At 45.8% G+C, this 23973-nt stretch overlaps 1 protein-coding gene across 4 annotated transcripts in view; it reads left to right on the top strand.

Moving 5' to 3' along the window:
- Positions 1–23973, top strand: part of LOC147011133 (protein diaphanous homolog 2-like) — a 119204-nt gene that overhangs the window by 86648 nt on the left and 8583 nt on the right. For all 4 annotated transcript variants that reach the window (XM_085859920.1, XM_085859917.1, XM_085859918.1 and 1 more), the window contains exons 20-24: positions 95–334; positions 9468–9597; positions 17258–17382; positions 20980–21144; positions 21250–21388. In XM_085859920.1, the coding sequence (XP_085716046.1) occupies positions 95–334; positions 9468–9597; positions 17258–17382; positions 20980–21144; positions 21250–21388 (799 nt within the window). The remainder of the gene's footprint in view (positions 1–94; positions 335–9467; positions 9598–17257; positions 17383–20979; positions 21145–21249; positions 21389–23973) is intronic.

Genomic DNA, 23973 nt, shown 5'->3' on the forward strand with positions numbered 1-23973 from the left:
GTCAGTATTGATTTGCGACTGATCCTGCTCTTACTCGTGATCCCCATACTCGTTCAGCTCTTAATTCAACATCTTTCTTCTCGTTCTCCCGCAGCTGAGCTCCATACGTCGGCTACGGCCTCGGCTCTCGTGCATCCTGTTCAAGTTGCAGTTTCAGGAGCAGGCCGGGGCGTTGCGGCCGGCCATTGCCACGGCAACGACTGCTTGCGATGAGGTGCGGCGAAGCAAGTCTCTCCACCAGGTCCTCATGCTCGCGCTGCTCATTGGAAATTTCATGAACTCCGGTTCGCGCCACGGACAAGCATTCGGTTTCCAGCTTGGATTCCTGAGCAAGGTAAAAAGTGCTCAGAAACACTTTCTTTTGAACACACATGACCTTTAAAGCACCAATCCCTATGATGTAGCAGGCACCACTTTGCCACGAGTCGATTTGATGAATTGGAAGCAATTTTCATTCACCAGTCAAACATTTGTACAGAATTCTCCTTGATATTCCAGCGCAAAACAAAACAAATGTTGACATGAATTTCAAGTGAATCTTGAATATAATCAAATCTATTTTAAGTTTGGAGGCTGCAGTGAATTTTGTGCAGTGGGAAACTGTGGGAAACCGCAGTGGAAGTTTGACTTTGAGCAAGTTGTGCCCAAGTTCCTCAGATAAAAGTTGTGTCATCTCCATCACCTATTTCCCCCAAACGCATGACGGAGCAGCGAGGCAACCATGACAAGTCGACTCTTCTGTGGCTGACTTCACTTAGGTCATCATTTTGTCATAAGGTGCTCTTGTTAGGGGTAGGAGAGGAATTTGGCCAAAGTACTGCCACACAATGGCCTACTCTCTCTGAAATACACTGTGGGATCTTTAACATCCACCAATGAATGCCGGTAGGTAGGACAGACCCTTTCGGAAGGATGGCATCGTCATTTATGCAACGGCGTCCTTGCATAGCACCAGGATTGCAGCTTATAGTCAGGCCAGGCAAGAATTGCCCCCAGATTAGGTTGCTGTTGCTGCTGCTTCGGGGCTGTCATGTCAGCCGTTAATATGGCGTACCTGCAAAAAATGTAGCGAAAAAAAAACATGGCAGTTGTGATATAATATGCCAGTGTTTGGCTGATACCTCCACTTGACTTAGTATTTTGTCCCCACCGTTCAGTTGGAAAATTTTCTGCTCTTTTCCTGAAATGAATACTTGAATATCAGGCGAGTCAGGTTTTGCAACTTGGGAATGGCTGCGAAGTAATAAGCTCGGATGAAGTGCGATGCAACTTTAAATTTGTTCCCTCGAACCCCAAAATGGTTTGTAAGTAGCTGTAATGTTAAAGGCATGCAGTTGTTTTTACAAATGGTCTCAAGCTATCTAGCAATTCAAAATCAAATGTAAGGAAGGTATATATATATATATATATATATATATATATATATTGTTACGGATTCGCGCCCGCCGGCGTGCCGACGGCCACGTAACTCGAATCGCGGCACGTCGCCCACCGGACGGACAATCCAGTCGTGACCCTCTCGGACTAACGCCGGGAACCAGTCACGGGTGGACCTTTCGGTCTCACCGCGATCGAGCCAATCGGCCCCCGCGTGGGATAGGGTTGCTCGCCAAATTCGACCTACCTAAGTACCCACACGGAGGGTAGACCGGGCGATCGCACCTCGCCGCAGGTCGACTTCGGACACGGGCCACTTAAGCGACCCGTTCCGTACTATCGGGATAACCGAGCGGTGTTATCGTCGGCCTCGACGGTTCGATTAATTATCGGGCGTATTCAGCCCACTACCAACCCTTTACGTGAAGCAAGATGAGGATTCAATGAGAGAAATGACGAAGCGAAACGGGAAAGCAGTTCAACATAAAGCACATTTATTCGCGATGAACGGAAAGCACACATATACAATTCCACCAAAAGCACATAGAAAAGAAGATAAACACAATGCAATTTTACACAAAAAGCAAATGTAAAAGCGAAGACACAATGCAGAGCTATCCGACTACCGAGCACACGGCAACACTTATAGAATTCTACTTCACAGACGGCGCCGACAACACATACCCAAAGCAAAGAAAAAGAACACCCTCAAGGACGAGGCGGGCCGGAGGCCGAGACCGGGTCAGGCCTACCCGTCTGGTGATGAGACGCGGAGCGGCGATGGTGCCTCAACTCCGCGGGCCTCGCGGACAGTGTCTGGTAGGGGGTGGGAAAAGGGGCCCCCGTGGTCGCACTATCTCAGCGCGGGGGGGGGAAACAGGAGGGGGTTGCTGATGCTCGGGGAAAGGAGGATTTTTACTCTGTCTCAAGTCCCGCGACGAGCGTCTCCACCTCGACCAGGTCGCGCCGTCGGCCTCCCTGGTGTGCAGCTCCCGGCACGACGCGAGCACCCCCTCGTCTGCCTTCGCCACCTCTCCACAGCTCCGTCCTCTTCGCTCCGACTCCAACGCACACGACGACGACGACGACCAACCAACCTCTTTTCTGACGAACGCAGCCGCTTATATAAGCCCCGTGGCTTCGCCTTTGACCCCCTGCCTTTGACCTTTCACCTCGCTCCCCATTGGCCCGAGAAAAAGTGGGCGTGAATGCATTTTGATCCATGAATTTGCATATAGCGACCGCCCTCCAACGCCCTGGAGGCGGGGCCAAATCGCCCCTCGCTCACCGATTGGACGGAACAAAAGTGGGCGTGTGTCGTTTTTGATCCGTTTTTGGAGCGGAAAATCCGTGGTTTTGTACATGCTGTGTACATGCATGAACCACAACGGTGCATGGGCTGCACAAACGCAGTCTCCGTGCCAGCTCAAGTGGCACACGCAATGAGCACAACGAATGGATGGATGGACACAAACACGGTGCACGGGCCGCCACTGCAGGCCCGTGTTGTCGCTGCCAACAGGGCAGTTCTCGCAGCTTGCAAACTGTTGCCTTGCGGATCCTGGCGCACATGGCAATGAACAGGGGGGGGGGGGGCAAAGCAAAAATTGAACGGGGCTGGTGAACGTGGGCAGTGGACATGGCAAAGGCAGAGGCAGCAGGCAAACACAGCCCGCAGAAGAAGGCCGCTGCAGGCAAACACAGCCGGCAGATGAACTGGCCGGCACAGGCCTTGAAGTACCACAGCTGCAGATGATCCGGCCGGCACAGGCCTTGCAGCACAGCAGCTGCAGACGATCCAGCCGGCACAGGCCTTGCAGCAAAACAACAGCTGCCGATGAAGTTGGCCAGCCTTTGCCGTTCCGTGGAGGTTGGTGGAGGGAGTGCGGTGGTGCTGGCCACTTGGAAGGCGGGCTCGGACCTACCTACCTGTCTCCCTCCCAACCTATCGCCTTTGCCTGTCACTGTACATACCCACTCCCTTAATTTGTCAAACCCCAATTTAGCCCCAACTTATTTTTTTGTTGTTTTTATTTTTACTCCCCCACTATAAATCGTCCCCTAACCCCCTTTATCGTCTTTGTTCGGCTAACCTATTCTGTCACCTAGCCTACTCCCAACCCCTACGTTCCCTTCCCGGAGGGGAATAAGGGAGAGCTAACGTCCTGTGCCGAGGCCCAACGAAGCCTCAGAATGGCCTCCCCAGAGTTCGGCGATCTTAACACCAAGTGGGTCCAGCGGCCCACAACGACAGCGAGGGGATGGATGGTGCGGAGGGGTACACTTCCTAATCTACCCTAACCATTTAACTGTTAAACTACCCCGGGGCTTTCAACAAGCGCCTCTCGCTTAAACTATTGGTTCTAACAACCCAGATTCCCGTCGCCTGTGTTGGTGTCCTCACAATTTCGGGCCTCGCCCCCCAATTTTCTCTCCGTGCCCTCACACGGTCTCATGGCTGGGACACGTGGCTCCCTTTGGCAGGCACGACCCTCTGCCGAATCTCCCGCTATGGCACCCCCGGGCACTACACTGCCTCCGAGCCTACCAGCTCCCTAACACCGGGGAGTGCCCCCCATGGCACCTCCCCTGAAACGCACACGTGGCAGGCTGGCTTCCCGGGCCCCTTTCCGAGGGTCACCCTTGCCCACAACACTGCCCACGCGGCTAATGGCGCCCCGGGCCCCCGCACCAAGCAGGCGCACCCGTGCCCACTACGCTATCCCGGCCCCCCATGGGCCCATGGCCTACCGCGGCCGACTAGCCTGGTGCCTGGGGTACCCACTCAGCGATACTCACCTTTCGCAGCCACGCTCCCAAGCCCGTCAACAGGGCTCCTGCACCCCTCCAAACGGGTTTCGAGCCTACACACCCACCAACAACAAAACGACCTCCATTTTTCAAATTTGACTAACCCCCTACTCACTTTATACTGACCCCGGGGTCCCTTGGGCGGGAGTCACTCCTCCCCCCAATCACTCATCGCACCATGCATTCCCCATTCGCTCCACTCACACAGACCCGCTGGCCTCACTCACCCAACAGGTACTCACCTCACCAACCCTTTAACACACACACCGCTGAACTCTGCCATCCTTCGAACTACCTCCCCTAACTAACTCGTGCTCCCACGTCGTCCCTTAAACTACAGCACGTTCCTTTTAACACTACGTAGCTAAGCTACGTCCCCGCTACACATTCACAAGTCTGTCACTGTCTCCTAACTCAAAAATCATTTCCCATTTTATTTCCCAACCTAAAGCTCACTAAATCCCTCTACCTAATCCATTCCACGGACTCCATGAGGACTTACCCCTGCCCCATGAAGTCGGTCTAACTAAGCTAACCCTTCCCCCTAACTAGTTTCCATCCTGTGCCCAGGTCAAGGGGGTCTTCCACCCCTTGCCCAGGAATCCTGTGCACCCGAAAGTGAGGCTTGTTTTTTTTTTTTTTCATGCCCAACACCAGTGCGGCAACTCAGAGCTCGCGCACTTTACACCTGCCTGTGACGTCATGCAGCTGCACGTGTTCCTCGTCCCTCCTTGGACGGTGCCATCCGGCAGGGATACCCCTCCTGCCGGATTCCAACCCCACGTGCAGCCATGGCGTCACCGTGCGCATAAAAAAAACACAAGCCCCACGTCTCGAGGGGTTCCCCACGCGAACACATGTGCTTTGCCCGTTGGAGCTTAACACACACGATCGCGTGGAGAACCCGTCCGGTCCAAATCCGTTTACCTGCCGAAACTTTGTCCGTCCGCGGGATCGGCAAATCCACCGCGTGCGTTTCCGGACCGGGACTTCACTCTCGCAAGCGAGCACGTGGCGGTCTCGTGCGTTGCACAGCACGAACCTCGTGCTCACTGCTGGGTGAACCCGGCACGGTCCCCGAAGTAGCTACAGCCGCTACTCGGCTTTCTTTCCTCACATGTCGCCGTCGTCGCCATTCGACCCACGCACACCTGCGTGTTACGACACTCACACTCCATTCCATTACATTCACACCGGGAGACGCGGCTGCGTGCTCCCGCATGCCAACCGACATCTCCCTCACATACCGCTCTCTCACACACACGGTCTCCCTTGCATAACCCATACCACTCACACGTGGTGCTCCATTCACTCGTGCCTCACTCACACACGCGGGGGCACTCAACCGCGGTGCCTCATCCACACTGGCCGTTTCATCCACACACGGCGTGCTGGGAAGCACGTACTCTGGCACCATCGCCACCACACCACTCACACACGGGGTCGCTTCCACACACGGGGACGCACTCACACCTTGCACCACACACACAGGGACAACCACACTGGGGATTTGTGTCCCCACAAGGGTCTCCGGGGCCTCTATACCCCCCCAAGCTCGGCGTGCACCTGTCCACAGCACCCGTCCTCTCAACCTCGCAAAGCACGACCGAACTCACCTGGTCGTGACTCGCCTCAAGGGGGCATACTTCCTCCCCTCGTTCCTGGAGGAGGCCATCCAGGTGCTCGCACTGGGTCCCTCCACGCTCCGCGAGCTCACCCCCATTATCCTCCACTACCTCCGTGTGTGTGTGTGTGCGTCACTTACCCCGTCTTCATCGTGCAGTCTCTCCTCTATTTTTTCTGTCTCCCGTGTCTCTGCCAACTCGGTCACCTCTTCACCCTTTACTTCCCTTGTCTCAACTATTATTATTTCCTTTGTCACGGCCTTCATGCCCGCCTGCAGGCATCGGCCCATGTTCTGCGTCTCACCCCGCAGCTTTTTCATTTCTTCCCTCATTTGCTTGTTCATTTTGTTTGTGTTTGTATCCATCTTTTCGTTTATTTGTTGTGTATTCGCATCCATCTTTTCGTTCATGTTCGCATTTATCTTTTCGTTCATGCCTTTCATTTCGTTTTTCATTTCATTTGTCATTGCCGCCAGCATGGCGCATCGCTGGGCCATGTCGGGTGCGCTTGGGTGAGCCGTTTCGGCAAGGGTCGGGGGGTTTTGGTGGAGAGGGGGAGGGGAGGGTGTCATACACCGCGGCCGCTGCCGCACCCATTTCGGGCTCTGGGTTCAGTTGGGCGAGTTCGTTTTCCTGTACAACCAACATTTCCTGCACGGGGATTCCATCCTGGACCATGGATCCTACACATTCTACATCCATTTCTAATACCCCCGGCTCCCGCTCGCCTTGAGACGCCATCTTGCTTCTCGTAAAGGGTTAATTTAGCTCGCTCGTAATTTGGAGGGGATCGGGGGTCGCTTTTCTCACCCCTGGACCGATTCCCGTGAATTTAGCTGGAGACAGGAGAGCCCGTTTTCCTGTTCTCCGATACCAGTGCCGCGAGGAGGGCGATGGATTTGTATCGCACGACCTGACACCAGTGTTACGGATTCGCGCCCGCCAGCGTGCCGACGGCCACGTAACTCGAATCGCGGCACGTCGCCCACCGGATGGACAATCCAGTCGTGACCCTCTCGGACTAACGCCGGGAACCAGTCACGGGTGGACCTTTCGGTCTCACCGCGATCGAGCCAATCGGCCCCCCGCGTGGGATAGGGTTGCTCGCCAAATTCGACCTACCTAAGTACCCACACGGAGGGTAGACCGGGCGATCGCACCTCGCCGCAGGTCGACTTCGGACACGGGCCACTTAAGCGACCCGTTCCGTATTATCGGGATAACCGAGCGGTGTTATCGTCGGCCTCGACGGTTCGATTAATTATCGGGCGTATTCAGCCCACTACCAACCCTTTACGTGAAGCAAGATGAGGATTCAATGAGAGAAATGACGAAGCGAAGCGGGAAAGCAGTTCAACATAAAGCACATTTTTTCGCGATGAAGGGAAAGCACACATATACAATTCCACCAAAAGCACATAGAAAAGAAGAGAAACACAATGCAATTTTACACAAAAAGCAAATGTAAAAGCGAAGACACAATGCAGAGCTAATACCGACTACCGAGCACACGGCAACACTTATACAATTCTACTTCACAGACGGCGCCGACAACACATACCCAAAGCAAAGAAAAAGAACACCCTCAAGGATGAGGCGGGCCGGAGGCCGAGACCGGGTCGGGCCTACCCGTCTGGTGATGAGACGCGGAGCGGCGATGGTGCCTCAACTCCGCGGGCCTCGCGGACAGTGTCTGGTAGGGGGTGGGAAAAGGGGCCCCCGTGGTCGCACTATCTCAGCGCGGGGGGGGAAACAGGAGGGGGTTGCTGATGCTCGGGGAAAGGAGGATTTTTACTCTGTCTCGAGTCCCGCGACGAGCGTCTCCACCTCGACCAGGTCGCGCCGTCGGCCTCCCTGGTGTGCAGCTCCCGGCACGACGCGAGCACCCCCTCGTCTGCCTTCGCCGCCTCTCCACAGCTCCGTCCTCTTCGCTCCGACTCCAACGCACACGACGACTACGACGACCAACCAACCTCTTTTCTGACGAACGCAGCCGCTTATATAAGCCCCGTGGCTTCGCCTTTGACCCCCTGCCTTCGACCTTTCACCTTGCTCCCCATTGGCCCGAGAAAAAGTGGGCGTGAATGCATTTTGATCCATGAATTTGCATATAGCGACCGCCCTCCAACGCCCTGGAGGCGGGGCCAAATCGCCCCTCGCTCACCGATTGGACGGAACAAAAGTGGGCGTGTGTCGTTTTTGATCCGTTTTTGGAGCGGAAAATCCGTGGTTTTGTACACGCTGTTCGGCGCGCGCCCTGCACGAGTCCAATACCGGTACCCACAAGCGGCGCAAGAACGGTGGCGATGCGACGGTTGCGAGGTGTGACGGGAAAGGTCGTGGCTGTTGTGGTGAAGCGGCGTTGTGGGTGGTTGATGTTGTGACGACTGTTGAGACGCGGTTGGCGGTGGTAATCATGGCGGTTGGTCCAAAATAAAGATAGTAAAAGAAAAACGGCTATCCTGAAGAGTCGCAGCACGCATAAATGACATGTATTCCCACTAGACAACGGGTTTGGGCCTAACTACACATATACTTACCGAGATATCTCACCTAAGGGACCTGAATGGTGGTTTGCGAATTTGGTAACCACAACAATATATATATATATATATATATATATATATATATATATATATATATATATATATATATATATATATATATATATATATATATATATATATATATATATATATATATATATATATATATTGGCTCTTCTGGCAAAAGAGTTGTATAGGCTCCACATCATAGACCAGGTTAAACTTGGGACGTGCACCTACATACACATGCTCCTCAGCCCGAAGGCTGAAGTACATGGTCAATCAAACACACATCCTAAGCCCGAACGGTCAGAATGCATGGTGATATGGTTGGACCACTCCTCAATAGAAGTTGGACCCCATCCTCATGAAGGATGGCTTTTTATGGAAAAAAGTTAAAAAAAAAAAAACCAAACATTTAAACAGCTTTGGGGGGGGGGGGGGAAGGATGTTTGATGTTTCAGGAAAAAGATGTTTAAGGGGGCCATCTTCACATTCTTCTGATTCAGATGTACCATACTCGGGTACAAAGCGTCGGTGCTGCTGAAGCAGTTTCTTGGTAGGGGTTATCCTGGAGGTTTGCCATTGCCTTCCCAGATATGTATATATATATATATATATATATATATATATATATATATATATATATATATATATATATATATCTGGGTAGGCAATGGCAAACCACATACCAGACTCGGTGGCATAATGCAACAAACCCTATCCCTAACAGGTTTGCAACACTGTAGGGTATTGTGAAGATCCTGTGAGATCCTTCATGTCCAGTTAATGCCAAACAGAATAGCTGGCATGCTCTGCGATGCAGCTACCCCTGCTGTCACCACTATAGTAAACATATAACTCGATGGGACAGGTTAGAAATGTGCTTGCTAACGCTGAGCATCACTGATGCCTCATTCACTTCATTATAATGATCCACATTCCACACAATTTGTCAGCCCCTTCACATTGTTGGTTGAGCCATTGAATTACATTAACACCAGAAGCCGATAAGCAAACTTTGCTCTACTTCTTGCCAATGTGAATAGAAACAGCTTGACACCATGTGCCGTCACATCCATAAGTGATGGAGAATATGTCCGTACAGCTCCGGGAAACAAAGTCCATCGACCAAAGCTTCACGCTGCTGCACATGTTGGTGAGCATGTGCGAGAAGCACTACACGGATTGCCTCCGGATGCCCGAGGAGATCGCTCATGTTGAGAGTGCCGCAAAAGGTCAGTTTTCTTGCATCGGGCTTTCAGGTTATCTCGTTTTTCCATTTCCTTTTCTGTTTTTTTCTTCCCATCTACGTCATCTCTTCCTCGTGCGGTCTGACCTTTGTCTTGCCAATTTTGTTTTGCTGAGATCCTTTTTATTCTGCAATTTTATCTCCCCTCTTCTGTTCACTGCCGACATACCTGTTGAGCCACGTGCTGTTGTATTTTTTTTGGATTGTTTGGAAAACAGTTATTAGATGGGATTGTCAATATGCCTAGTCATGCACTGGATACAATCTTACGTGCGTGCGGGTGCTACGCCGGACCCCAGGTGACCCCTTGACGTCGGAGTGGAGCTTTTTGGCCGTGCTGATGTTGTTTTGGAAGCGAGTAGCCCATTGTGCTGTAAAAGCCATCTGGCCTTGCACCTGGCACGGCAAACTGGTCAATAAAAACTCCGTGCAAGGGGAGCTGTGGGGACTGCCGGTAATACGGCGAGCGTGGCCTTCACGACAAAGAACGGAGTGACGTTTTGGACTTTTCTTTTGTTTTGCTCCAAGCTGAATCCTGGAGGGGTGGTTGGTTTGAAGAGGAGATGATGGATTGTTATTGAGCTCAATTTGCTGTTTCTGGCGAAATGGTTAATATGTCGGACGTGAACAGATGAGGTTTCTTTTAATAGTCTGTGGAAGAAATAATGATGTAGCCAAAGAAGTAATTGTATTTTGAGATGTCGTGAAACTTCACAGCTCATGATGCTGGCATTCCAGGTTCATTCCTTCTTGCTGTGCTAATCTGTACATCGTCGCCTGTTGTCGTGTTTTAATTAATCCAAGTAAAAGGTTGTGTTAATGCAAGTACCCCCATGAGCTTGAATAGAGAGTGTGTGTGTGTGTGTGTGTGTGTGTGTGTGTATGTGTGTGTGTGTGTGTGTGTGTGTGTGTGTGTGTGTGTGTGTGTGTGTGTGTGTGTGTGTGTGTGTGTGTGTGTGTGTGTGTGTGTGTGTGTGTGTGTGTGTGTGTGTGTGTGTGTGTGAATGGGGGATTTATGATTACGGACAAGTGAGTTAAATGGACTTCTATTTATTTACTTACTTACTTGCTCATTGAGCTTGACCAATAATGCCCAACATTGAGAAATAGACATCTAAGATTTGCATTAAACAATTCTCCCGCACGCATGTCAAAATGGCTGGCCCTTGTTCAGTATGGTTTAAAATATATATTGTTGTAGATTTCTGCCCGTCCGGCGTGCAGACGACCGCCTTTAGCCCAATTGTGGCCGCGCGCGCCCACCGAACGTGGCAATCTAGTCGCAGCCTCCGGATCAACGCTGAAACCCAGCTACAGGTGTTTTTAACACACCATAAACTAGCCAACTGTTCTGTCCACGCGCTACAGGGTCAATCTCCGGATTGTCGATATACTTAACTGTTCGCGTGGACAGAAATGCCGGGAGTTTATACCTCGACGGAGCCTGCACGAAAATGAGCCGCTTAAGCAGCTCGTTCCATATGCGTTTGCCGAGTGATTTTATATCGCCAAGTCCCGTCGGACCAGATGTACGTTTTATCGGCTTATAATCAGCCAGCTAATATTCCGAATGCATCATGGCAGTCAATGGCAGAAAGTGACACAACGAGCAGGTTAACATTCAAACAATCGGGGTATTTATTTTAAATGCACATATGCAATGAATGGGGGGGGGGGAGGGGGTGGGAACAAGACACGAGCAAAAACCTACTGCCGATGTCTATTGTCATGTACACAAGCATGCACTTAATCAGTTCTACTTAGGTAGACAAGGCACCACAGACTTTCATCCAATACCCCAGAAAGAAAGAACCGGGCTCGTGAGCCTTTATAATTGCTCAGAGCCGGGATGACCGAAGGGGCTCCGAGAGACCGAGTGGGCTACCTGGCCACCCTCATGGTGACTCGCTGGGTCCTGGTTCGGTGACCCTCGGTGTCTTTGCCCGGACCCCCAACCCCGACTGGCTCCCTTGGTCGACCGGCCTCCACTGCGGCCTGGCTTAGCCGACGACGCGCTGGAGGAGTGAATGGGTCTCGACTCAGGCCTCCTGGTCGTGCCGGCGAACCCCCAGCGAACCAACTGTCCAAACTCTGAACTCTCCAGCTCTCAACGGGGCGTCTCTCCACTCCCACTGCCAACCGCAAGTCACGAACTCCAGCGCAGCACGAACTCGAAGTAACCAGCTCTCCACTGCCTCCGAGCTCCCAACTCCACTCAACTCAAGCGCTCTCTCCAAGCGCTCTCCCCAACTGCGCTTCTCAAGCGCTCTCTCCAAGCGCTCTCCCCAACTGCGCTTCTCAAGCGCTCTCTCCAAGCGCTCTCCCCAACCAGACGTCTCTCCACTCCCACCGCCAGCTCAACTGCAACTGCTTGTCTGCCAGTGAATGCGGCTTTTTATAGCCCCAAGGGGAGGGGTTGCTCTGAGCTTCACCACCCGAAATCAGCACCCTCCCCCTTTTCTCCTTTGAACCTTCACCCAAGCTGGATCCGCCCCTCTCACTTCCGATTGGCCAGCTCTTTCTGAGGGTGACGCCGTTTTGATCCGATCTTGCCGTCAAACGCGGCCGCAGCCGTGTTGGAGATCACCGTTGAACGCGGCCGTGTCGGAGATCACCGTCAAACGCGGCCGTGGGTTGTCGTTGTTGTGACGATGTTTTTGTTTTAAAATAAAGATAGAAAAGAATAACGCTACCTCAAAGGTGCACAGCCTGGCACATGAACAAATCCCGTTATACATTGGTGGGGAAATCTAATCTGGACACACACTTATCGACATAACTGACCTCTGGGGAACCTGAATGGTGATCTGTGAATTTCCACAACCATAACAATATATATATATATATATATATATATATATATATGTATATATGTATATATATATATATATATATATATATATATATATATATATATATATATATATATATATATATTTAAAGGCTCCATTCATGGACTGTATAGGCCTGGTTATAGCCAGGCCTCAAATGAAGCAAAAAAAAAGGACCGAAGAGATGGAGAAGTGAAGAAAGGAAAGAATAATGTCCGAGTTTTTCAGGAAGTGGAAAAACCTGCCTTTTGAAAAGGGGAAGGTTATAGCTGTTAGGAAAGACATGAGAAGGCAAAAAGTTCCTGAGCTTTGCGTTGAAGGGAAAGAAGCTAACATCATAACGGTCCACCCTTGAGTTACCACCTCCCCAGATGTGAGAGCAGTACTCCATACAAGGATGAATCAATCCTTCATATAATCTGAGCAAATGTTCAGAGATGAAGAATCTTCGACATCTGAACAGGACTTCTAGTTTCTTCGAGGCACACTTAGCTATTTGTGCAATCTGTGGTTTCCATGATATATTTGATGTTACAGTTATGCCAAGTATGTTTACTGTGTTGAGTGTTAACATTGTTGAGCCTTCAAAGGAAATGGGAGAGTTGAGAAGAGTTACAAGACAGAGAAGTCAGAAGAAATTGAGTTTTGGAAACATTAAACTTCACTTGATTACATTTGCTCCACTGAGAAATCCTGTCCAAATCCGAATTTATCGAGGCAGTCATGACAAAACGAGATGTAGATCGAGCAAGAGAAGATGGAGTGGATGTGGACAACGTAGAGGGATGTAATGTTGAGTCATCAGCATACAAATGCATTTGGTTATTTGTCGAAGAAAGGTCATTGGTCGAAATAAGGAAGAGTGTCGGAGACAGGACAGAACCCCTGAGGGACACCGCTGTTGATAGGGATGGAGGGAGAGGTTGAACCATCAACATTTATGGAGGTAGAACGGTCGGGGAGAAATCTGTATTTGAGAGAGCAGAGGAAAGCCGAAGGTGGGGGAGCGTCGACGAGACCCCGATGCCAAACTCTGTCACAAGCGATTGAGATATCAAGGCCTTCAACAAAGGATTCCCCAAAGTCTCTCAGAGAAGGGGACCAGACATTCGTGATATAAGAAACTATATCACTGATGGATCTCACGTTCTGAAAGCCATACTGATGGTCTGAGAGAAGACGGTGAGATTCAAGATGCTTCCGCAAATGGGAATTGAGAATTCATTCAAAGACTTTGGAAACAGTAGAGGTCAGATCAATAGGACGGTAGTTAGAAGGGTTTGAACGATCACCCTTCTTAAAAATAGGCTGTATTAAGGCATGTTTCCAGGAAGGAGGAAAAGTTTGGGTTTTCAAACAAAAATGAAACAAACGAGCAAGTACAGGTGCAAGTTCTGAAGCACATTCCTTCAACACATGGGGAGGAATGCCATCTTGCCCGTAGGCCTTGCGTATGTCTAGAGAGAGAGAGGAGTATTTTTTTTTGACTGCATGAAAAGAGATTATTGGGGGTGATGGAATGATGGAGTCATCCAGTGCAGAGTTAGAGGAGAAAAGAGAACCAAAAAGAGTTGCTTTATCGGTCAGAGAGACAGAGATAGTGTCATCGGAACGGAAAAGTGAAGGAAAGGTAGAGTGACAGACGTTGTTGGAGATACTTTTAGCTCAGGACCAGAAAGATCTATTGGTGGAAGAAGATGAGAGGTTGTCACATTTCTTTTGAATAAAGGAATGCTTCACCTCACGAATAACATGTTTGCAATGATGTCGAGTGGAGATGAAGGCTGAATGTGAATCATCGGAAGAAGAGTTTTTCCAGGTCCGATATGCCGCGTCCCTTGCACGATTGGCCGCAGAGCAGGAACGGTTGAACCAGGAATTCGAAGAAAGGATAGTCTTGAAAGAGAGGGGGTTATAAGCCTCGATTCCTGAAACAATAACTTCAGCTACACACTCTGCGGAGACGGAGACATGACCCGAGGAGAGGCAGTAATCTTCCGAAGGAAAGTCAAAATAGAATTTCTGTAATCCAGTCGAGTGAGCACTATTAAAGTACCAATACTGGGGTTTAGAGAGAGAGCAGTTGGAGGAGGAAGAGGAGTAGTAACTCCAAGGGTGTGGACATCGAAACCAATCTGGGGTGAAATTGGGTAACAGCAATGCAACAGATCAGAAGTGAAGAACAACAGAGAGAAAACATAAATAGTGATTTTTGAGAAAAATCATAACCCAAAAGACATCAAATTTTGGAGGTTCAAGGTTCACAAGGCATACAACAGGAGTGTTGGTATTGGAATAGACACAGTCTCCTTTATGTGGAATCGTGAGTGAAGGTTGTCGTTGGAAATGCGAAAGGAATGGATGAGGACATCATTTGATAGTCGGGTCTTTCTGAGAGCAATCCCGGTGTTGGCTTCATGGTTCGGGAGCTGCTTAAGATCTTAGGGGCCAGAGTTTGAGCCCCTGTCGTGCCATTAAAATACTGCTGTTATGGCCCACATGCCCATAACATCCACGCACCCTATTATGTCACATACCTTGTCATTATCTGGAGCTTTATTGATTATTAGGGTATTTAACAATCACTTTTGTGCACATTAAGGATTAATTTCATCAATGAAGAGGGGTATAAAAAAACAAGGAAAAATGTGTCCAAGAGCCGCGTCCTAAAGGCAATAACAACAACTTCCGATGTTTCATCACGTGACTTGATGGAGCCAATATCGAGACCCGTCATGGAGGCTCTTGTTCATGACGAGAAAATCGTGTATTTACGAAATTACAACACATTAAATGGAATGATCTTTAAATAGTAACATGAACTTTTCGAAACTTTAAAGCAAATCTCCGGATGTGTTTAAAAGTTGATGATAGACGCTCTCAAATGGCATCCTCAATGCGAGGATGTGTGCAGGTGTTTAGTATTTAAGGAGATCCGGATCCTGTATAGAAAAAGAGCTGAGTCCTCAAGGTTTTGTCTTCACCAGAAGAACAAGAACAAGAAGAAGAAGAACAACGCGGAGCTCTCTTCGAGCCACGTTCGCTACACGAGACGCGGCTAAAAATTTCAAACGATATTCCCCATGGCGAGTGGATTATGTGAATGAAGTTTCGCATCGATCTGTTAAGCGGTTCCAGCTGAAAATATTTTTTATGTTTTTATTTTCAATCCAATGTGGCCGCCAGAACATGTGACCGACGACGCCATAAATTTAATTGTCCACTTACATCGGGCCGTAGATCAGATATTTGAAGTTTCAAATTTTACAGATGAGGATTTTGTGTCGACCAAATATGGCTAGAGTACCACTTCTCTCATTACGTCATCATTATCAGTCAATATTTTATACCCCATGGGTAGTTTTTGACGCATGCCAAGTTTCATTTTTTTTTTCTTGGAGCGGTTTCAGAGAAGACTATGTCCAATTTTTTTTTTCCCTTTAATCCAATATGGCTGCCATACCATGTGACCTATCTCTTCTATGTTTTAAAGTTTTGCATCGATCAAACAAGTGGTTGCAGAGTAAAAAAAGCAATTGAAAGTGAAAATATACAGACATGGACACAGACACGCAGACAGACGGACAGGGGCATTACTATAGTCTCACAACTCCTCCTGGGTGGGACTAATAATGCGAACACGTATACATAGTTTGAAAATTGTATTTCGTTTCTCAATTTGTTGTGCTTTCTCACAAATGTAAATATTTCACCGACGAAGCTGCTTTTGTACGGATCAGAATGTAACAGGTTGGATTAACAGTTTGTTCAGAGGTTATAAGTGACAGTAGGACAGCTAAAGGACAGAAGATTTCACAGTTCCTTGCTCCAGATGGTTAGGCGAAACTGCTGTGACAGCAAATGCAACTCGATATTTTCATGTAACTGCCATGACGTCATTATTTGGTCACAGATTGCCCTGGACAAACAGAGTGCCCTGCTCTTACACACTAATGGCCTTACAGCTCTTCATCTTCGTCCTCGTCCTCTGTCTTTCTTCTTCTTTGTTTTTTTTTTCTCCTACACTTGATCTTATCGTGGGAAATTTCTCCGCAACTCATTGTTCAGTCCAGCCTTGTAAGGTGAGTGATGGAGGATTGAAGGAGGTGGGTATTTGGGGACTTGTCATAACTTGGAGGGCGAGATTTTGTGGGTGGTGAGGTGAGAGTGAGGAGGAAGCTTGTAAAGGAGCTGAGAGAGATGGGCTTTGTTCGGTTTCAGAAATGTGCGAGTTGCCGTGTGAAGGGAGAATTCGTTTTTCCGGATGCCTTGGTATCCTGTCGATTGTTCGAAGGACGGGGAAGTTTGTGGGAGGAGGAGAGTCCTGGAGGTAGAAGGCAAGGAGGAAAGGAGCTGAGAGTTGGGAAATGAGAATAAGATTTATTTTTTTTTTAACAAGCAGAATTATATCTTTCCTGTAGGTATTTCACTCAACGTTTGACCTATTATGATTAAACATTGTAGTGGTGTATGGATTGAAACGCAATAGGCATTGTCAGTTGGCCATGTGAAATTGAGGTACATGGCTCATTGTCCTTTATATTTATTTTATCTTTTGGTTTCAAGATAGCTTCATTGGATTGCTGCATGCATTGGAATTTAAGAGTATCTTTCTTTTCCAAAACCTTTCATGCAACATTTTGCTTTTGTGCAACGAAGTCGTCGGAGGTTAAACTCGACCCGTCAAGAGCTAAACATATCTGTCACAATTGCAGTCTTATTCTTGTTTGAAAAACTTGCGTTAACGGAGTACTGTGATGTCACAATGTCTTCCTCCAATTTCCCCGTTGTTCCTTTCTGTGTGCGGGCACGCAGTTTCAGCGGAAAACCTCAAGAAAAGTTTGGCCGTCATGCAGCGTCAAATCCAGCAAGTGGAGAATGAAATTAAAGTCTCGCCAGCACCCGATGACAGCGATGACAAGTTTGTGGGAAAGATGACAATATCCTTTTTTGGGGGAAAGTCATTGCTTTGTTTTCTATGCTGGGGGAGAGGAGGAAGGGGAATACTTTAGAGCTATTCTTGCATCATCACTGATGCCAATACCATTGTGGCATCCTTTATGACCTTTGAAACGGATGAAAAGTTAACCTATGCCTGGTTCCTATTTAAACTTTTCATTCTGAGTTGCTTTTTCTGTCATTGGATGAGTTAGAGGATGGCTTCGAGGAAAGCACACAATATGTTGAGAAAATACATTGAAAGCTTCCAAATGGTAAATTGCTAATGAAGGCACCAATTTTGGTTGGTGACCCAGAAAGGAAAATATAAAGCCGAAGAAATACTAATCTATTTTCACTGATCCAATGTGTTCCCGCCTGTCTGAGTAGCCAGGGAAGGGCTCACCTTTCCCTGCTAGCTCAGATGAAATGCACCGCGTTGTGCTGGCTACGCCTAAGTCAAGGAAATGCGCTCATTCACGGCGTGTATACTTAGCTCTTAATGGCCACTCCCTACCATTGGTGCTGAGATGTGCTTTCACTGCTGCGATGGCAACCCGGAAACCACGTTGCTTTTGTTAGATATCTCCGCGTATTCCTGAGCAGGCAATAGTCAGGGCCAATTCACCTTCTTCGCTTTCTAGTTGAATAATCTGCATGATTTTGAACAGCATTGGGGCCTAACATTTAATGGATCCATGTTCCAATGGTAATCAATTCCACCTTTCATAGAAAGATACTTAAATGGTATTTAGTAATTGAATTGGAAGCTCAAAACAAAATCAACCAAATCCGAACCCCCACCCCCACTCGTACCGCCTCTCTTCATTCACCCCGTCCCTCATCAATGACAAACATAAGGCCAAAGTTTCGGCCACATTGTCACCTTCATCCACAATGAAAAGTCGAAAATGTAATCTTGTAGCTCACCGAGTATGATGTTTGAGCATTCTTGGGATATGGCATGTGACCAATAAATTCCTTCAAATATTTTGCTCCTGATAGGTGTGTAGAAGAGCAGAACTATCACGTGGTTCATTTGGTTGGTAGTTGTCATCTGAAATTTCAGGTTTTGGTTGATGGGTATAATATAGTGATTACATCACAGTTTATTTCTTAGTTATCAGTTAAAACGATGGCAATGTGGAACTGGAATTCGATCAATGATGTTTAGCATGACACCACAAAGACGTAGACGTGGACATTTCCTCGATGTTTGGAGAAATGTTCTTGAAGTCGACCATGAACTAAGGTGGTTGGCCCTTTTTAATTTTTAGAAACTTATATTGTTTGTTAACATCTTTTTAATACTCGTGTAGGAGCTTGCTTGTACATAAATCGCATACGTGGGAAGACATTTGGAGACATCATTGTACCTTTACATGAATTACAAGGGAATTGGTATACAATGTAAAAATCAATTGTGTGTGTGTGTGTGTGTGTGTGTGTGTGTGTGTGTGTGTGTGTGTGTGTGTGTGTGTGTGTGTGTGTGTGTGTGTGTGTGTGTGTGTGTGTGTGTGTCTGTGTGTGTGTGTATGTCTGTGTGTATGTATGTATGTGTGTGTGTGGTGTATATAATATATATATATATATATATATATATATATATATATATATATATATATATATATATATATATATGTAATATCTGCTGGGAGAAGGCATGACTCTGCTAAGCTCATGCCAAATAGGCGCGGAATCTGTGCAAATGTTTAGCCAGAAGATATTTTTTTCAATGCAAGAAGAAAATAAAACAGCCTGCACCTTATGCGGAAGAAATTTACAGTTTACAAAAAGGGAGCCAAGTACGATGTATAATTCCAATTAATTAATCACGTATAATTTAGCATACAATAATAATAACAACATAGGTCTTAATGATTAATACAATGTATACAATGCTCAATTCAAAATAACAGGAAAAACAGGCAATAATACGATACAATAAGGCAATACAGTACTACATGATAATGACTACTGCAGTGCCTCTGGAGAGAGAACATTTTTCACTGTTTTTTTTGTTCGCATATTCGTGGTTTTTTTGCAGGCTTTTTTGGCATTTGCTTGGTTTTTCTCGGGCGTATTCACGGGGTTTTTTTTTCGCGTTATTCGGGATTTTTCACGGAATTTTTGTTTTTATTTTTTTCCCCCTCATGAATCATGAGCCACCAGGAACCTATCCCCCCTTTTTCCATCCAAACAGTTACCCGCCATTCACAAATTCGACATTCGCAGCATTTTCTAGGAATGTATCCTCTGCGAAAAACAGAGGAACATATCTCACCTGTGAATGGAGGGAATAACATATCAGCAATCACCTAATCAATTATACCCAGGTGGCTAGGATTATATAAATAAATCCACTCCTCCCATGCTCTTCCAGCCGAAGAAGCTGCATAAAGCAACCATGAAAAGCTACCCAAGGTAAGCCATTTGCTTTGTGTGTGTGTGTTTGTGTGTATGTATATAAATATAAATGTATATATTCAGTCATGGACAAAATAGTCCTCATCGAGGCCAAGCCTTAAATAGAAGAACTGCATTGATTGATAAGTAAGGAAAGAGAGAATAGTCTAAGAGTTTTTGAGAAAGTAAAAAATCAGATTTTTGAAAAGGGGAAGGTCATAAGTGGGAAGACATGAGAAGATATATATTTTTTTGTATTTGAAGATATATGTTTGGGAAAACAATAGATATAGTCTATTGTGCCTGATTAAGCCGGCTGCAAAGCTGGTGAAACATTGCCTGAGACTGGGTCTGCTCTCCCTTTTTTGCTCAAATTGGCAGTCGATCTAGTTTTTTACTTTTGGTTGGAAGCGCCTTCTTCTTTAAAAATGTGCAACCCCAACCGCCCCAATCTTTTTTTATATATATATATATATATATATATATATATATATATATATATATATATATATATATATATATATATATATATATATGTACACACACACATCGTTGTAACTATGATTATCCAGAAGCCTGCACAAGCAAAATTACTTCCGCACCAAAGGTGGATGGAGGATATGTTTTCACCCCTGTTTAACTGTTTGTCTGTGAGCATATCTCATAAAGTTATGGACGGATTTGGACGAAGTTTGGTGGGGAGTTTGGGTGTGTGACAAGGATAAATTGATCAGATTTTATTGAAGATCTGGATCCAGATACGAGAATTTAAAAATGTTTAAAGTGATTCTTCACCATTTATAGAAAGGGCTGAAAATGATATCTAGCATGACATTTCAAAACGTTGTGGATGGGTTATGACAAAACTTGGTAGATGAGTTGGGTAGGTTGGTGGATGAACAAGAACAAGGCGATTAGATTTTGGTTCAGGTCTGAATCCGGATCCGGCCTATCAATGGGCTGAAAAACCAAAACTGTTTCGCCGAGTGGAGATACGCGCTCTACCGAGTATCATTCCAATTATAAAATGTGATTAAGACTTTAGACCTTTTGGCTTGATTAACATGACGAACTCAAGATGCTATTTCTGATATTTCCTTGACCCTGGCTTCTCATCGGTCCTCATGCTGCCTTCCTCCTATAAGGAGGCTGGCGGCACTGAAGGGTTGTGGAGCGAGAAGCCACATTGTCACGATTTCCTGAAGACCGCATGTGATACATATTCTCGCCTTGACATCTTGCAGAAGAACCTTGTACATAAATACAAAGAACTTACGACTTATTTCACAGTCGATCCCTCAAAAGTGGAAATGGAAGAGTTCTTTGGAAGCTTGAGCGAGTTTCGTTCTTCTTTCCAGGTGAGAAGAGTAACAAAGAGGAGGTGAGGGAAAGGTAGAATTGAGTGGGGAGCATGGATTTTGGGATGAATCGTAACCTTGCCTTTGGTGACCCTGGGCTTCCAGCAAGCCATCGACGAGAACGCAAAACGACGTGAGACTGAGGAGAAGATAAAACGGGCACAGCAGGTTCGTGAACGTGTTGAGAAGGAACGTCGAGAAAAACAACACAGGCGTAAAAACCTGCAGGGGATCGACCAGGCAGGTGAGTACCCATGATAATGGGGTCCAAGGGTCAAGGACTTCTCCCAATTTTGCTAATTAAATCATTTTTTATGGAGTCCTGAGTGTTTATGTTCTGTCCACTCAGTACCCAGTACGATATGGCTATGATGACTTAATTAGCTGATGTGAAATGTTTTCCTTAGTGGAAGAAACTTGCTAGATTAAATAAACCTTGTCAATGAAACTTGCTCGATTAAATAAACCTTGAAAGTGAAACTTGCTAGATTAAATAAACCTTGTGAGTGAAACTTGCTAGATTAAATAAACCTTGTAAGTGAAACTTGCTAGATTAAATAAACCTTGTAAGTGAAACTTGCTAGATTAAATAAACCTTGAAAGTGAAACTTGCTAGATTAAATAAACCTTGTAAGTGAAACTTGCTAGATTAAATAAACCTTGTGAGTGAAACTTGCTAGATTAGCTAAACCTTGTGAGTGAAACTTGCTAGATTAGCTAAACCTTGTGAGTGAAACATGCTAGATTAAATAAACCTTGTAAGTGAAACTTGCTAGATTAAATAAACCTTGAAAGTGAAACTTGCTAGATTAAATAAACCTTGTAAGTGAAACTTGCTAGATTAAATAAACCTTGTGAGTGAAACTTGCTAGATTAAATAAACCTTGTGAGTGAAACTTGCTAGATTAGCTAAACCTTGTGAGTGAAACATGCTAGATTAGCTAAACCTTGTGAGTGAAACATGCAAGATTAGATAAACCTTGTGAGTGAAACTTGCGAGATTAAATAAACCTTGTCAATGAAACGTGCTAGATTAAATAAACCTTGTGAGTGAAACATGCAAGATTAGATAAACCTTGTGAATGAAACTTGCTAGATTAGCTAAACCTTGTGAGTGAAACATGCTAGATTAGCTAAACCTTGTGAGTGAAACATGCTAGATTAGCTAAACCTTGTGAGTGAAACATGCAAGATTAGATAAACCTTGTGAGTGAAACTTGCGAGATTAAATAAACCTTGTCAATGAAACGTGCTAGATTAAATAAACCTTGTGAGTGAAACATGCAAGATTAGATAAACCTTGTGAATGAAACTTGCTAGATTAAATAAACCTTGAAAGTGAAACTTGCTAGATTAAATAAACCTTGTGAGTGAAACTTGCCAGATTAGCTAAACCTTGTGAGTGAAACATGCAAGATTAGATAAACATTGTGAATGAAACTTGCGAGACTAAATAAATCTTGTGAGTGACACTTGTTAGTTCAAATAAACCTTGTGAATGAAACTGGCGAGATTAAATAAACCTTGTGAGTGACACTTGCTAGATCAAATAAACCTTGTGAATGAAACTTGCGAGACTAAATAAACCTTGTGAGTGACACTTGCTAGATCAAATAAACCTTGTGAGTGACACTTGCTAGATCAAATAAACCTTGTGAATGAAACTGGCGAGATTGCTTAAACCTTGTGAGTGAAACTTGCTCGATTAAATAAACCTTGTGAGTGAAACTTGCTCGATTAAATAAACCTTGTGAGTGACACTTGCTAGATCAAATAAACCTTGTGAATGAAACTGGCGAGATTGCTTAAACCTTGTGAGTGAAACTTGCTCGATTAAATAAACCTTGTGAATGAAACTTGCTCGATTAAATAAACCTTGTGAATGAAACTTGCTAGACCAAATTAACCTTGTGAGTGAAACTTGCTCGATTAAATAAACCTTGTCAATGAAACTTGCGAGATTAAACGAAACTTGCGAGATTAATTAAACCTTGTGAATGGAACTTGCTTGATTAAATAAACCTTGTAAGTGAAACTTGCGAGATTAATTAAACCTTGTGAATGGAACTTGCTTGATTAAATAAACCTTGTAAGTGAAACTTTCTCGATTAATTAAACCTTGTGAGTGAAACTTGCTAGATTAAATAAACCTTGTGAATGAAACGTGCTAGATTAAATAAACCTTGTGAGTGAAACATGCAAGATTAGATAAACCTTGTGAATGAAACTTGCTAGATTAAATAAACCTTGAAAGTGAAACTTGCTAGATTAAATAAACCTTGTGAGTGAAACATGCAAGATTAGATAAACCTTGTGAATGAAACTTGCTAGATTAAATAAACCTTGAAAGTGAAACTTGCTAGATTAAATAAACCTTGTGAGTGAAACATGCAAGATTAGATAAACCTTGTGAATGAAACTTGCTAGATTAAATAAACCTTGAAAGTGAAACTTGCTAGATTAAATAAACCTTGTGAGTGAAACTTGCCAGATTAGCTAAACCTTGTGAGTGAAACATGCAAGATTAGATAAACCTTGTGAGTGAAACTTGCGAGACTAAATAAATCTTGTGAGTGACACTTGCTAGTTCAAATAAACCTTGTGAATGAAACTGGCGAGATTAAATAAACCTTGTGAGTGACACTTGCTAGTTCAAATAAACCTTGTGAATGAAACTGGCGAGATTAAATAAACCTTGTGAGTGACACTTGCTAGATCAAATAAACCTTGTGAATGAAACTTGCGAGACTAAATAAACCTTGTGAGTGACACTTGCTAGATCAAATAAACCTTGTGAGTGACACTTGCTAGATCAAATAAACCTTGTGA

Source organism: Eptatretus burgeri, chromosome 16 (genome assembly GCF_056783735.1).
Source record: "Eptatretus burgeri isolate ZD-2024b chromosome 16, Ebu_testis_v1, whole genome shotgun sequence".
In the NCBI taxonomy this organism is placed as follows: Eukaryota; Metazoa; Chordata; class Myxini; order Myxiniformes; family Myxinidae; genus Eptatretus; species Eptatretus burgeri.